The following is a 15,916-nucleotide window of genomic DNA, read 5'->3' on the forward strand; positions in this document are numbered from 1 at the left end:
AAACATAAGTAAGCATATGAGAAAAAGCCTTACTGATACATGGTATGCAACTGCAATTACTGGGAAAGGCATTGTGTAAAAGCTGATATAATAGTCTGTAATTATCCTATCACCTGACTAAGCGTTACAGCATCACCTAATATTTTCCAAAGCATTGTTTACTCCACTGTTTTTATAACTGGTTACATACTTTTCCTACTGCATTCACTTATTCATTTATTCATTCAAATTACTTGCTGCTGGTCCTGGAAGACCATTGACTGGGATTACTGTACTTGCAAGTACAAAACATGACTGCAGATATAATAGGCAGCTGAATTTTTTTAAGTGCAGGTCTTAGATGCGCGTTCGTGCGGCGAGCGTCGGCTTTGTCTCTCGTAACCGGGTGAACGAGCACAGCAAAGGATGAAAGCAAATGTGGAGCGCAGCGGGAGATGAAAGATGGAGATAGCAAAGAGCACAAGGAAGAAAGCGGAGGAGGAGGTCCCACTTGGACTTTATAAAGAATGTTATGGCAATGCCGGGGGTAGAAATTCGCCTGGAGTTTCCATATAACTGCTAATTTGAAACTGCGCTTAGTGACACAAATCACAGTAAGCAACATACACAGACACATCACACAGGACGAGAAAGCGCAGTCTTGTCCATGTGGTGTGTCTCTGTGTCACCTATTGTGATTAGTGTCACTCAGCACAGTTTCAAATGAATGAGCACCAAATAGCTCAGTTGATTGCCACATAACTGCTATCGCAATAATATGACCTGTGCTCCTATGTTTTCAGCAGTTGCTTGGCTTTTCGGTGTTTCATAAACTTGCCAATGGAGCACTGCAAGCCTATTATTTCACACAATGTTTGTTACTGAAGGCAAGTGTAAAGAAATGCTTCTTTTTTGCTGTTTATGAGTTTCCACAAATGTACAGCGTTGTATGATATCAGAGGCTCGCAGTGTTCTGCTGGCAAGCTCATGAAATGCCAATAAGATTTGTTGTGTCCCTACTTTTGCACGCACGCAAAGGTGGATTAGCATTGACAGATCCATTACAGAAAGCAGCCACCTTGCCAACGAAGACGTGGCAAGCAACAATATTTCATTTGGAAATTCAATGTCCTCTCACATACAGTGGTCTCTATATTTGTGACGTCAATTGTACTTATAATTTACAAAACACAGGTGGCAAATCTTTGTTAAAAGGTGGACAAACAATGTAACTGGATAATTTTAGTTTTTTTTTTTTCTCTCCCTTTTTGCAGCACAGAGAAAGTGGAAAAATAACACTACAATTTCCACATACAGTTATATTTGCCATTCTCTGCTGTGCAGCATACAATTTTAGAAGTGACGATGACAAGAAAATGGCAGTACAGTTTTCAAGTGTCTTCGTTATATGCTCTCAGTTTCGTGTTGAAAATGTAGCACAGCTTTCAAACATAGCAGATTACAGGACGCCCTCTGGGTTTTGGTCCAGGACTGGCGTCTGGGACTCCATGAAGCATGTGGAACCATCAACCTAGTGGCAAGGTCTTTGAACTAATTAGCTGCTGACACCTATGGCTTCTAGGCTGATGTAGATACCTTTGACGTCTGCCAGTTGTGAACGAAACTGGTCTTTCTTTGGAAATGTTCGTAACAAGCTTCGCGACAGGCTCAAAAGTAAACGTGTTCAAAAACTCGCCTATGTACAATTAAATATGAATGTGAAAGCAGCCACGATTGATTCTAATGCGAGCTTGTCAATCAAGAAAAACTCAGACACTGAGTGACCTTTTTTCTGTTATCAGATTAGCAATCTTTTTTAGAAGAGAACAAGGTGTTCATTCTATTGTCTTTGTGTTCTCTGCATAATTATCGCATGTATTTAAGAATAATTATTTTGTATCGCTGGAATAATAAATATCAACTACTGTTACTGGAGTTGCAATTTTTCTCAAAATTTCCAGAAATACTGCATCTCCAGTTCAGTGTCTCTGCACAGAGCAAAATTTCTTCCCACACATCGAATGGAAATATTTGGGGCAGCGTCGTTGCTATCATGCAAGAAATGGATGTGTTCACTGACCACTGCAGACACTGCTTTTACAAAGAGTCACCTTTCAGGGCAGGTTGGTAGTATCGCAAGTTTGATATATATTATGAATGCATTTTTGAAGGGAACTTTCCTTTGCGAACCCTGCCAGCCTTTCCTGGCCATGCTTTCTGGGTGTTGCCGCTATCTTGCTGAAAGCTCATACTTAAACATAAAAAGACTGAATTACATGCCCGATGGTGAGCTCAAACCTCGGCCTCGCAGCATAGCAGCCCGATGATCTAACCTATAGGCCATAATCACACGACTACTTCTGATCATGCAAAAGCGAACTAGCTTTTCAATATGATCGTCGCGTGTCACATTGAGCAGCACGGGTGTGTGAGAGCACATGCGCATACATCAGTTTCCTTTACACCAAAGATGCAGGAACGAAATGGCCAAATTATAGCATTTTACTAACCGCTTCATTAAAGCTTCACTTCACATAGATTGCAAGATGTGCATTGGGTCTGCATAATTTTTTTTCTTCAATAGACCTAAATTTATCATTATTATTTGCTGCATCATCATTCCATTCTAAATGTGTTTGATATATGGCAAGATTGTAAATACAAGGGCGATTCAGACAGTAATGCCTCCAAGCCCACTACTTTGCCAATAGGACTTCAAACATTTTGAACTCTTTATTATTGATCCACTGAAGTTTAAGCTATAGAATGTCACTTGCCTCACCTTCCTATCTCTTCTCATCCTAGAGTAATCAAGCAATCCATGGCATCCAGTGGTGACGTCCAGTTGAAAGAGCTACCTCTAGTTGAATTTCTGACCGCGGAAGGCTGTGCTCTCATCAACATTCATCGCCGTCTGACTGCAGTTTGCGGGGATGCCTGTGTTGACATCAGCACTGTGCGGAGGTGGGCAAGCTCTATGAAAGACCAAAATCCAGCCACATCTAACCATGACAACTGACATGAAAGTTGACGAAGCGTACCCAACGAGCGCAAATCTTCTTGCAACGCAGAAGGTCCTTAATGATGTGGTTCACTGAACCAATGGAAATAGCGAGTGTTGTTGTGATCTCATGTTGCTTGATCCTGCAATTGCCCCAAATCAACTCGCCCACCTGATGTTGATGATCCTCATCAGAGGCCGTTGCGGGCCGTCCATTCTGGTGCTGATCCTGGAGATTTGATGCGGCTGGATTTTGGTTTTTCACAGACCTTGCCCACCTCCTCACTGTGCTGATGTCAACACAGGCTTACCCGTAAACTGCAGTCAGACGGCGATGAATTTTGATGGGTGCACAGCCTTCTGCAGTCACAAATTCAATTACAGCCCGCTCTTTCAACCTGACATCACCACTACATGCCATGGATTGCTCAATTACTCTGGAATGAGAAGAGATAGGAAGGTGAGGCAAGTGACATTCTATAGCTTAGACATCAGTGCATTAATGATAAAGAGTTCCGAATGTGGCAAAGTAGTGGGCTTGAAGGCATTACTTTCTGAATCGCCCTCGTAAATGAGTTCAATGCATCAATATCTAACTGCACATTGCCCAGTTCCTGTAACAGTGAATAAAATGATGCAAACAGTCAGTCTTGATAAGGAGCTGAAAATCTTTAGAGCAGGCACTCACATCTCAGGGTAAACAATGCCTTTTTCGAAGAAACCGTAGTCTCTGTGAGCCTTGCAGGCCAAAATCAGGCTCTCCGTGCCCCCCGAGGTCATCTGCACAGAATAGACATAGCATGTTACACACTACAATGCAAGCTCACTGTCTTAAGTACAGTGCAGCCTTGCATCAGTGCCCAAAACCAATTACCTTTAATTTTCTATGCCAATTACAAGACAAAGGGCCCCACTGAGGCGAGCGCTGCCCTAATACAAAGCGATCAAAACAGGTGTCCCCATCATAGCCTACACTGAGCTGTCCTAAAACATCTGTCAGTCTGCTCATCCCACCAACCGACTGGTTCACCAAACAGCACTAGACCGATTGATTGGTGGGTTCACTGTCCTAAAGCAATGCAGGGACTTTGAGAAAAATTGCAGTAAAGGGCTGTGCATTAATTTTCAAAGCCTGGCATGCTGCAAAGTGCGCACAAAAAATTGGTACACGAGCACTTTTGCATCCCATTCCAATAGGAATGCCGCCACCATGGCTAGGAATTGAACTCATGACACCTTGTGCTCAGCAGCCAGTCACCGTGGCAGCAAGTTAGGTAATGCTAACAGTATTAATAGTGTACATAACTCTGCTGCAGAAGCTACAGTAAAGAATGCTTCTTCAGAACACTGACTAGACATCGTGAATTTGACAATATAATGCCAGAAAGAAATACTTCTCAATCAGCCCTTGCTAAAGCAGTTCCTTATTTTGAACTGAATGTTTATGGAAGTGTTTACTTTGCTTCTAAACCGAAAATTTAAACTTTGAAACAACATGCAAATATATTCACAAAAGCCATGTTGCTTTTCCACACACCAATTCATCAAGACTACCTGGTCCTCATCTGTCCATAACCACAACTGGCACTGTTCTTTATTAATGTGTAGCATTCTTTGGCTAGGCGCCCGAGGTCATTTTCTGCTCTGTTCTGTTTGTCCTTCTGGTCCGTGTCCCAAAAAATCCTGTAATTCCATCTGGGCATGAATAGGTGAATACAAAAACCTACTTGTGGGACGCACAAACCTCCTACACAATATTTTGTCAGCCAGCATGGGAGTTATGGTTAATACATAAATTTGCCTAAACTTCTTGATTCAAACAGCTTCGTGACATTGCAAACCCATCATTTCAAAAAAAGTACTGTTTTATAAATCATCATCATCAGCCTGGTTACGCCCACTGCAGGGCAAAGGCCTCTCCCATACTTCTCCAACTATCCTGGTCATGTACTAATTGTGGCCATGTTCTCCCTGCAAACTTCTTAATCTCATCCCCCCCCCTAACTTTCTGCCGCCCCCTGCTACGCTTCCCTTCCCTTGGAATCCTGTCCGTAACCCTTAATGACCATCGGTTATCTTCCCTTCTCATTACATGTCCTGCCCATGCCCATTTGTTTTTCTTGATTTCAACTAAGATGTCATTAACTCGCACTTGTTCCTTCACCCAATCTCAAAAAAAGTCAGTGGTCAAAAAAATAAACAGAGGAACAGCAATTCATACAGCCTGGATAACAAATAATCCTCATGAATAAGAATAAAGTGGTGGACAAAATACATTACATTTTTGGTCTTCCTAACTGAAACAGCAAAAAAAAAAAAGAAACTGATGCTGTATCATCTAGACTGCTAGACTCGGGACAAGAGCCTTGTGAACACTCACTGTCACATTATTTGCAACATGAAGCTAATTCAGTGTCTACAAAACTTGCACATAAACAGCAGAACTTAGCTTTTTGGCAGTCTTACATCTGGCCAGAATGGAGGAAACCATATCCACATTATTTTTTAGTTTATTCCTTGTTTTTAAGAGGCACGTTTTTTTTTTTTTTAACTAGTTTCTCTCCTTTAAAGGGACCCTGAAACAATTCTGACGATTTTCTACAAACATACTGAATGCTACTGTCATGCTACTCCAGGTGCAATAAATAAATGCACACACAAACACACACACACATGAAATACTAAAGGCCATAGGCATAGCACACCCGACACTGAACAGAAAGCAAAACACTGACACATGCTCACACATACTTGTATCTGTATTGCTCTCTTTATCCTGTGCCAGGTACACTATGCCTATTTCCTTTAGTATGACATACCAACAAGCCCAACGTGCAAACACACTTGAAAAGCACAAGCACATGAACTTGAGAATGTAGGCAACAGTGAAATAAAGTGGAGAGTGTACCTATAGCAGCAACAATAAACAAATCCATCATTGTCACCCTCTGTGTGCATCCTGTAAGAGAATACTAAGAAAGGAGAAAGTGATAGGTTTTTAAGCACAGGTAATCAATATTTCGCAGGAAATGGATAATGTATCTCTTTGTTCACTCTCGTGCACAAGTATCTTTACAAATCCCATAATTACATTATACATATAAAAAACAAAGAAGGTTTAACATTACCTAATCTTGGTAACCATCATTCTTGGACGCTCACCTCCAGTAATGAGCATGCACCATGGGCTAAAACAGGTGTATAAGAAGCAGGAAAGAAACGATAAAAATGCCACTCACCGATCCACAGCTGTCGGGCCCTCCGTGGAAAAGCTTGCAACACCACCGGATTACCTCGGACTCCATCTTGCGCACACCAATGAAGACATCCGAATGCAATGGGTTTGAGCGAAGGTGCCGCTCAAAGACTGATACCATCAGGCCCTCCAACTTGGGGTCATGCTCTGTGTAGATGGCACCAGACACCACCCCTTTCTTCCATTCGACATGACCGAGTGAGTCATTCTGCGCCATCCCTTCAAGTATGGCATCCTGCACATGTGATAAAAGCAATTAAGGCCAGTTACCTTGAGCCAGAACCTCATTCACTGAATTGAAAGTCAAGACAGATAAGCAACATTCCATAAGTTAGTTTTTAGGAAAAATAGACCGAAGTTTTCACAGAAGGCAGAAGGAAAAAAATGAATATTCAGGACAATAAAAAACTTGATGACAACAGTGCATTGTATGCCAGTTAACAAATGATATAATGACCATTACCACCCTATTTATGTTGACTGCAGAAGAAAGGCCTCTACCAGCTATCTTCCAATTACCCCTATCTTGCACCAGCTGATGCCATCTTATTGCCTGGAAATTTTCTCATTCACCACATCACCCAATTTTCTATCATCCTCGAGTGTGCTTCCCTCCTTTTGGTACTCAGTTTGTAATTCCAATAGACCGCCGGTTATCGCAGTCCTATGCATTGCATGGCTAGCCCAGCTCTATTTCTTTCTCTTAATGTAAACTAGAATACTAGTTATTAATCCCGTTTGCTCTCTAATCCACACCACTGTCTTCCTGTCCCTTAATGTTACACCTAAGTATTTCATTTTATCATTAGTTACAGAAATGGTCTGCTAAATATTAAATAGAAATGTTGACATAACGTGTGGAAAGACCAGGAGGTCTTCAGTGCCAGCTCCTGAAAGACAAATCATTGCTTAACAGGTAGCTGTAGTATTAGGATATGCTGAGATTGTCTCTCTATTCTAGATTTCATGAGCAACTGCAAATGCAGCTACCACCAAAATTGTGCATAGGGTAGGCTACCTGACGAGACCCTTCATCATATCCAGGCATTATGAACCGATCTGTTATAGGAAGCCTAAAGCAGAAATTATGTTAAGTTCTATTCATAAATCAAGCTTCTGCAATATAAAATGGCCAACATTACTATGGCTTGGTAAACCAGAAAAGATAAAACTAAGTACAGGTGATGACGCTGCATTAAAGTTCCCGCACATTCATTTTAACAGCGTCGACTCAGATCTAGTTAATTGTTCAACATTACTATGGCTTGTAAACCAAAAAAGATAGAAAAACTAAAGACAGGTGATGATGTTGCCTTAAAGTTCCCTCACGTTGACTTTAACATAATCGACTCAGGTCTAGTTAATTGTTCATGGGTGTAGGACTCAACTGAATTCTAAAATAAAGTCAGACGCTCAAGCTACTTAGATTCGAGAACTTTTCCTGTGCTCAAACAGCCCAAGCATGAGAAAATACTTTGAAATCTGTGACATCATATTGAGGGACAGGAATAAGGTTTCAGCATGGAATTAAGGAAAAGTTTAGTCTTCATTTTCACCTTTAGTAATCAGCCTTTGTCTGCCAAATAAAGAATAAAGAATACCTACTCTGCCGGGACACTTAAGTTTGGTGTTGCTATTTCGTTGCAGATTACCTCCAAGGCATGGCACGTGGGCTGCGCACACACTCAGTCACACGGACAGTCATGCACAGCCACGGTTGGGGTAAACGAGGAGATGCGGAGACGCATGCTTGCCTGCCGTCAGCACATTACTGCGCGCTGAACTCCTCTTCCTCTCTCCTGTGTGTGCACTTGATCACGTGACCTCCAAAATTAGGTGCGCATCTTTCTCGGCTCACCCTCGCACACTTTTGCTCACACCCAGAGCATACGGCATGCAATCTTTTCCCACTTGGACTTTATACAGAACCTCATGGCAACACCAATGGCAAAGATTCACCTCAAATGATTGCTGCCACAATGAAAAGATGTGAGAATGAGGAATACACTGGTGTATGTTACTACACCAATTAACCCTCTATTGCATGAATTACGAAAAAGTCATATTAAAAATTATTTTTCAGCTTTTATTATTGATTGAATGAACAAACACATATACAAAAAGTTTCAGAGTTATGATACAGCTTTGTGCCAAATATGGCACACCATGATGATGGCCGAGCGTTCTTGCTGCCATGGGTGGAAAACAAAGCTTCAGGAACGGCAGTCTTTTTAGCGCGATGTGTGGAATGAAATGAAACAGTTGTTTGCTGCGTTCAGGCACAGATGAATGTTGCACTTCCTCTATCTTATCGACGACTTGTTTGTGCATGATGGCCGCTTACATCTTTGTTTCTTCTCATCAAATTCTGGCCAGTGGCCGACTTGGTCAGATCGGTCATCTTTGGGTGGCATTGCGGCCTCTTGTCCCTGTGCCTTTTTGACTTGAACCTGGAATTCGATCTCTTGACTAGAAGGCCTTCCTGGTCGCTTGTTGGGTAGGCACTTGTTATGCGAGGTAAGGCATTCTGCAATTCCTGCTTTGAATTGAGCCAGCGGTAGTACTTGTTTCTTCCCAAGCTGCTCCTGCACCCTCCTGTACAACAGCCATGCTGCTACTACCGATAAGTCTAGCATGTGCATAAAAATTCGAAAGTGCCATTTCTTCAACCAAATATGAATGCGGTAAAGTCCAAGCAGTGAGTCCAGCAGGTCGACCCGCCCATGTGCCTGTTGTGGACCTTTGCTACGCTGGGGCAATCAATTTCGCGAAACTCCTTGGTGGAAGTAAACCAGCGCTTAGTCTTTTCGACTGGATCTCTCCCAACAAAGCTCGACAGAAATGCCACGGCGCGGCTATCGTACCACCGCACACACGATAACTCCACGTCATTTATCGCACTTGTGAGTGCCTCTGAAGCACCACATCCTTTACATTTCAGTTCCTTTTCGCTTTTCAGGTGGCAGTTTGGTAGACAATTCGCCCTCACCGTACCGATCGGCAAAATTCCATCTTGTGATAGAGTGACCTGCAGCTTCGGGCTGTTGAACATATGGCAGCACGTTACCATATTTTGTCTTTCAGGTTCATACTGTGGGTTCTCTGCTGTAGTTGCAGACGAAATTAAGAAAACTAATAACTGGCTTGAATTGGTGAGACCAAAAAATATGCCAAAATAATTTTTCTATGTTTCTGCGGTGGAAATTTTTAGAGAAAAGAAAATACCAATTGACTCGTGTTTGCCCCCTCCGTGTTTCACGTTGTTTCCCAAAATCTACTTCACCTCTGTTTTGCGTATCACTCACGAGGTGGCAGCTCTTGCCTATAATAAGTGCACATAACTATGAGAATTACTGTGACGGTATCACATTCTCAACTGGGAATCTCACACACGCGAAAAAAACAATGGTAACCGGTATGTGCCAAATATGGGACGGCATGCAATAGAGGGTATATTGAAAAAGTGGGGAAGGAGGATGACTAATGCTTTCGTCTTTTAAAACAGTGTCTGTTTACTGCCAGTCCATTGTGGAATATGGGGCTTCAATTTACCAGCCATCCACCTCCCTGCTATATTTTGTAAAGCTTAAGTTCATTAAGCTCTACAGTATATGAATGCTTTGCAAAAGAAAATTGCTGGGAAATCCTGACGACAGTTCCAACATGGTATTAGAATCAGCTCTTCCTGTATTTCATTAATTTATTTATTTAAACTATTATAACAAACTAAATAAGAAAAATAAATCACGAAAGTGCACTGGATGTTATTAAAAACATGCCGAATACTTTGCTATTTTTTTGGCTTTATACATCATTTTCCATGTGGCCAGGCCAGGATCTCGCAACAACCACGTGTCTGTTGGTCAAAATTTTAAAGCTGACAACATATCCATATTAAATTGATTAAATTGTGGGATTTTACATGCCAGAACCACAATATGATTATGAGGCACGCCAGCGGGGGACTTCGGATGAATTTTGACTAGCAGGGGATCTTTAAGGTGCCCCCAATGCACGGGACACTGGCATTTTTGCACTTCACCTCCAACGAAATGCGACTGCCGCGACCTCGAACTCGGCAGCACAACGCCATAGCCACTGGACTGCAGCGAGTCACATATCCATATTGTCTCAGTTAGTGACAGCTACTAAGCAGGAACACAAACGGAAAGAAATAAAGGATTGCACATTTTATTGGATAAGGATACGCACAACAGTGGCATGGTATCGACAGCAGCAATAACAGTTCACGGTCATCGAATCTAAATCCATTATTCAAGTTTCTTGGCAATTTATGCATGTGCCAGACATTCCAGATAAATCGCTGGTGCCTGCGTATATTCATGATTGTGCAATACTTTTTGCATCATGCGTTACATCTGATTAGGAATGCCTGCCTCACCACCGAATTACACCATTCGACAAATTTAGGTTAGAGCAAGTGCATCATGCGCTGAGTGATATTATATGATACCAGCAACAATTTGGACCCCTGAATGCTGTCACTGCCACAAAACGAACAATGACCCATGGCAATATATGCATGCACAAAGAATTGAGAATATTTTAAGCCAACACATGCTGCAACAGTTCTTAACACAACGAAGTAAATTAAAGCAACATGAAGCTACCTTATGCAGGGTGTGCCATAAAAACTGTCACAAGGTTTATGCTTATTATTCTGGTTGGTTTTATGCCTCATCAAAAAATCTCAGGAAATCTTTTGTAGAGCATTTACCCAATATATTAGGAATACAACATGAATCATGTTATCCAATTTGCCTGCTCGTGGCCTCGATCAGGGCCACCATGGTAATGTGCTGATAGGTGCAGGCCTCCTCTTCAAGAATGGCCCACACACACAAAAGTCCATTAGGTTGAAGAGTTTCCTGGCCACTCTTCACGTGGAATGGAGTCAGGCGTGAGAGTGCTGTGATGGCGATTTACTCATTGATTTGTGTGCTGGGTCGCTGTCCTTCAGCAAAGCCCAAGACTGCTTGCCGAAGTGAGAATTGGAGCAGGGCAGTGAATGAGGCTCTACAATACTTTTGAAGTATTTATCAGTGTCAATCTTTGCGCCTAGTCACACAAAAACAAGAGGAATGCTGCCCGTGGTAGTTACCTCAGCTCAAACCATGCCAGATGCCTGGTGGCAGCTATAGAAATCTGCCCAACTGGCTGCATCAGCAAGCTCTGCAGAGATCAGAGCAAGCACTGAAAATTCTTGAATGTTGTGAACAGCCTCTACCATGAAAATTTTCTCACAGGTGAAGACAGTTGCCAAGTGCTCCTCCTTCGCGGCCCACTCCAACAGAAGCTGGCATTTTTCTTATCTTCCCTTTCTCTGCACCTCTGTCAGTCCATATCCTTTCTGGAAGTTCTACGTGAATATCTTGAGGTTGCTTCACAGGGCCCTCCTTATGACATAGACCCCGACTCATTCAGCTCCAAGGCCAGCCTTGCGACAGTAATTATGGTCACAGTGTGTGAGAGCAATTAGGGCACACTCTGTTAAGACAGGACAGAAGCTGATTTCTAACTCACTTAAAGTTGTTATATCCTCAAATGACCTCTTTATTTTTCTATTACTAATCTTATGTATCAACTTACCGCATTTGCATGAATATATCGCGAGATCTTATTTGCAACGGAATTGCGAGCTCAAGAATGCACCTCTCATTACATTCTAAACAACACTCTGAATAAACCAAGAAAATTTTCTCCTCCTCCATCTTTCAATACGCAGCGAGCTCAACCATCAGACCAAGCCACATGGCAAAGCCAGCCTTTTCATATCATATGGAAAATACTATAGCCGCGCATGTATCTACAGCCGTGTCTGCCAAAAGGCAAGACAGGAATAGCATAGGGAGGCTATAACGGCACAGGAGCGGCACAAAAGCCCAGTCCAATGACACGATGCCTGCACACATGGCCGCGCACACACGCAATAAGATCGGGAGGGAGGGCAGACACATCACCTCAAATGCAGTAGTTATAACGGAATTATGATGGAATGGAGATAGTGAAGGGTGGGGAAGGAGCAAGACTTGACTGCCGACAACCATGCCCATACAAGACACGTTCAAGAATTATTTGCTGGAAGAGATTCATGAGGCGATACCCTTTAATATATGCAAGACAACATGCGAGAGATGTACTATGAATGTTTTTAAATGCAAAACAAAGAAAACTAAGGCCAACTTGATAAGTAAAAACTGTTATTGAAATAATCGCCACAATATTCTATGTATTTTCACATCCTTATCAACCATATTCCTTTAAAGCAACATTCACAGTGATTTTTTTTTTGCGAGTGCTGTAAGCTCAATTGTTTCCCTCACCAGATTCAGGGATTGCAAACAGTTGCGTGGTGACAATCGTGTCTGTAAAGCAATGCACTGATTTAGAAACAAACTGAAAGGTTCCCACGATGCATGTTGCACAAAAAAGTCATGTACTAGCCCAGTTTTAGCTTGCAGCTTGCCATTAAAACAGTACAAGAATGTGTTGGTCGAATACACTTGCCATCGTCGTCATCACCAACCCATTTATGTCCACTACAGGACAAAACCTCTACCAGCAATCTACAACTACCCCTGTCTTGCGACAGCTGATTTCACCTCATGCCTGCAAATTTTCATGCACTAATTTTAGTACATGTACCATATTTGGAATCGAGGCAGCATGCCCTGGCTTAGAAAATATTCTACTTTTTCTCAGATCCCACATCCCGTAGACGTTCGGCCCTGCTTGTAAGCCACGAAAACGCCTGAGAACTCAAATAAAACTTTGCGTGCTCTTTATCATGGAGGATTCCAGATGCCCCGCCAAGGAGAGTGTCACATGCGTGGTGCCTACAGCGCACAAACAGCCAACTGCAGCACAAACAACTCTGGGATTCCTGTAGAATGCACAGCGCGCAGAACTGCATATTGAAATTTGCCATGCAGCAAGAAGGCAAACAAAAAAGAAAAAAAGAGGGTGAGGGTTGTGACAAAAGAGAAGGAGGTGGTGGGCCCCAGGCTCGATAGCACCTGCATTCCTCTAGGTAATCTATAGAAAAAATGACGCTATACAATATGACAATGCAACGACGCTATACAAATCAGTTCTGTGGGAATCTGCAAGTTAGAGGAAGTCTCACGAAATTTAAGGTGAAAATTGACATTCACCTGAGAGTAGCATGAAGCTAGAAAGGAAACCCGTGTGGGTATCTCAGAAAGCTTAACAACTTAAATATAATTAATCCGCACCCGGGAATTGAACCGAATTGCTGTGTGATCTGCTAGCTGCCTGGTTTGCTCAGATGGTGGAGCAACCATCCTGGAAAGGCATTGGTCCTGTGGGCTCAGTCCTCAGACAAGGTCCAATTTTACTGCAACAGCAGTGTCACGCATAAGTTAATGCCTGGTACGCTTGCTTCAGCAGGCGGAAGGAACACACGAACGCAAGATGCAGCACACACGTAACATTCATTCAATAGGCTATTTTAGTAACAGGAACACACGGTAAGATTCAACACTTATTACACACGGAATGCGTCCTCCCTTGCTAAGCTTTCCGCTCACACTACCGCGTTTACAAACGTCTGTGCGGCGATCGTCTATTCGCTGTAGCAGTGGCGCTTACAGTACCGGTTCTGTTCGACGCGGGTATCGGCGTCCCCCGGTCTGTGGTCCGTCGATGCGATCTGGTCGTCGTCAGTCGTTGTTAGTGTCCGGTGTCACCGATGCCCCGGCCGACGAAGGCATGGTCGTTGAGGGGCTGGCGCTCCCGGTGCGCGCCGGCCCAGCGTAGTTCTCCGGACGGGACGGTGACTAGCTGTAGCCAGCCTCCGCGCGCCTACGTTCAGCGGCACAAACGCTGACGTGTCCTGGCAGGTAGGTCCGGGCCAGCGGTAGTTCCAGGGATGTCGGACATCTGCTCGCCGAGCCTGGTACTCGGGCGGGACGTCGATGTGTCGCCTAGGAACTGGAGCAGGACCCAGAGAGGCGATCTCCGGCCGTCTTCTCCTGGAACGCTGCGCCCTGGCCACCACGTCCTTCCCTGCGCGCGCCCCTTCTCCAAGATGGCAGCTCCACGCGCCCGCTCCACTCCTTCTTCCTCGTCCTCTTTCTTCGTTTACGCTTGTCACTCCTGACAAGCAGTCAAGTCCTCAAACTTGGGTTTGCCTAGTCCATTCGTCCCGTCCGTTTATCCATCCATCCATTCTGCTACACTGATGGCAACCATTTTCATCACTGATGACATACAACGATACTGTTTTTTCATCATCAGGTGACCTTATCTTTCCCAGCTTTGTCACGACATGATGAAAAATAAAACTTCTCCCCAACCACCTCCACTCCACTGGGATTGGAATCCATGGCAGTGAAGCAATGTGCATTTGGGAGCAGAGTGTGCTAACCCTTGAGCTATCACGCAACAGTGCTGGCCAATTAGGGGAAGGCCTTACGCTCCACACAGACCCAGAGACCAGTGGAGTCTGCATGTATTTCAAAGGCCAGGACGAGCAACACTGCAGTTGACCATAATGTGCTCACATTATATGCAATGCATAGAAATTATAGAAGTTGCTCTTGACATGATTGCGGTGTATTTGCGCGCAATTCTTCATCAACAGCATCCGCAGCACAGAGGAGGATAGTGATGACAAGCCTTAAGCATGGCACATACCCACAAGAGGAGATGCATTGATAAGGCAGTTAGTGGAAAACAATGTCAAAATCACAGACAATGTAACCGCCAACAGCAACGCCGCAGCAACGACGTCACTTAGTTCACACAGGAGCTCACGGGATTCACAGCCGCCAAGTGCCCTAATAGACTGCAAATATACAAAGGAAATGAGATCACCCAAATCTCACAGGTGGCACTGCATCATTTCGCTCATGACATCGCTTGTAGTAGAAGTTTTGGCATCAGAAATGATTAATTCTCAGGCGGGACCTTCATCGAGCATGAAAGGCATGAAGCTACTGACACAGCAACTACCTCCTCAACTGCAGCCTAAATTTCAGTTTATACAAAAAGTGAACTTAACAAATGGTTACGAAAACTCCAAATTTGAAGGTAATCTCAAATGCCATGCTACAATTATGTTAAGAAGGTAAGTGCTTGGACGTCGTCCTAGTGGATGATGAAAACAAAAAAAAAGTGGCTGTTTTACACACACAAAAAAAATATGATGTGTCAAGATTTGAATAAAATATATTCAAATAGTAAAATGTACAATGGGTAAAAAACTATTAGCATAATAAGGCCGAACAGCTGCAAATAAAGTGTTCCATAAAGCTGCGCATTTCAAATATACAACTCTAGCCTGATTATACAGGCGGATTCTGAGAGTACTAAAGTCTGTCCGTGTACGTAGTTAAAATTACACAACATGCATTATTATGTCATACAAAAAGGAACTTGTGCACATCATGAAGAAACAACTGCCAGAACTCATTTACTTATAATCCACACTATTCTTTCTGTACTGTCACATAATTATATTTAGCTTTTAAATATTATAAACCTTTCTTTTTAATTCTAGCTTTAGGTTATTAAGTTTATACAATTTTATTACATTTCCCCCTTTAACTATGACACAATGCAGTAAATCTTGCGATTCGCATTTCTTTAAGAAAATGTTGCAGTCTTGCACGAAAGGCGCAGCCTCCACTGTGACA

The 15,916-nt window shown here is 43.1% G+C and overlaps 1 protein-coding gene across 4 annotated transcripts in view; it reads right to left on the reverse strand.

Moving 5' to 3' along the window:
* Window positions 1-15,916, reverse strand: part of Sply (Sphingosine-1-phosphate lyase) — a 114,138-nt gene that overhangs the window by 51,923 nt on the left and 46,299 nt on the right. For all 4 annotated transcript variants that reach the window (XR_012825333.1, XM_075678093.1, XM_075678092.1 and 1 more), the window contains exons 4-5: window positions 6,220-6,471; window positions 3,669-3,760 (exon numbers count right to left, since the gene is read on the reverse strand). Coding sequence is in view for 3 of the 4 variants with exons in the window: in XM_075678093.1 (XP_075534208.1) it covers window positions 3,669-3,760; window positions 6,220-6,471 (344 nt within the window). In the remaining variant the exon portion in view is untranslated. The remainder of the gene's footprint in view (window positions 1-3,668; window positions 3,761-6,219; window positions 6,472-15,916) is intronic.

The sequence above is a fragment of the Dermacentor variabilis genome, unplaced genomic scaffold, assembly GCF_050947875.1.
Source record: "Dermacentor variabilis isolate Ectoservices unplaced genomic scaffold, ASM5094787v1 scaffold_15, whole genome shotgun sequence".
Classification (NCBI taxonomy): Eukaryota; Metazoa; Arthropoda; class Arachnida; order Ixodida; family Ixodidae; genus Dermacentor; species Dermacentor variabilis.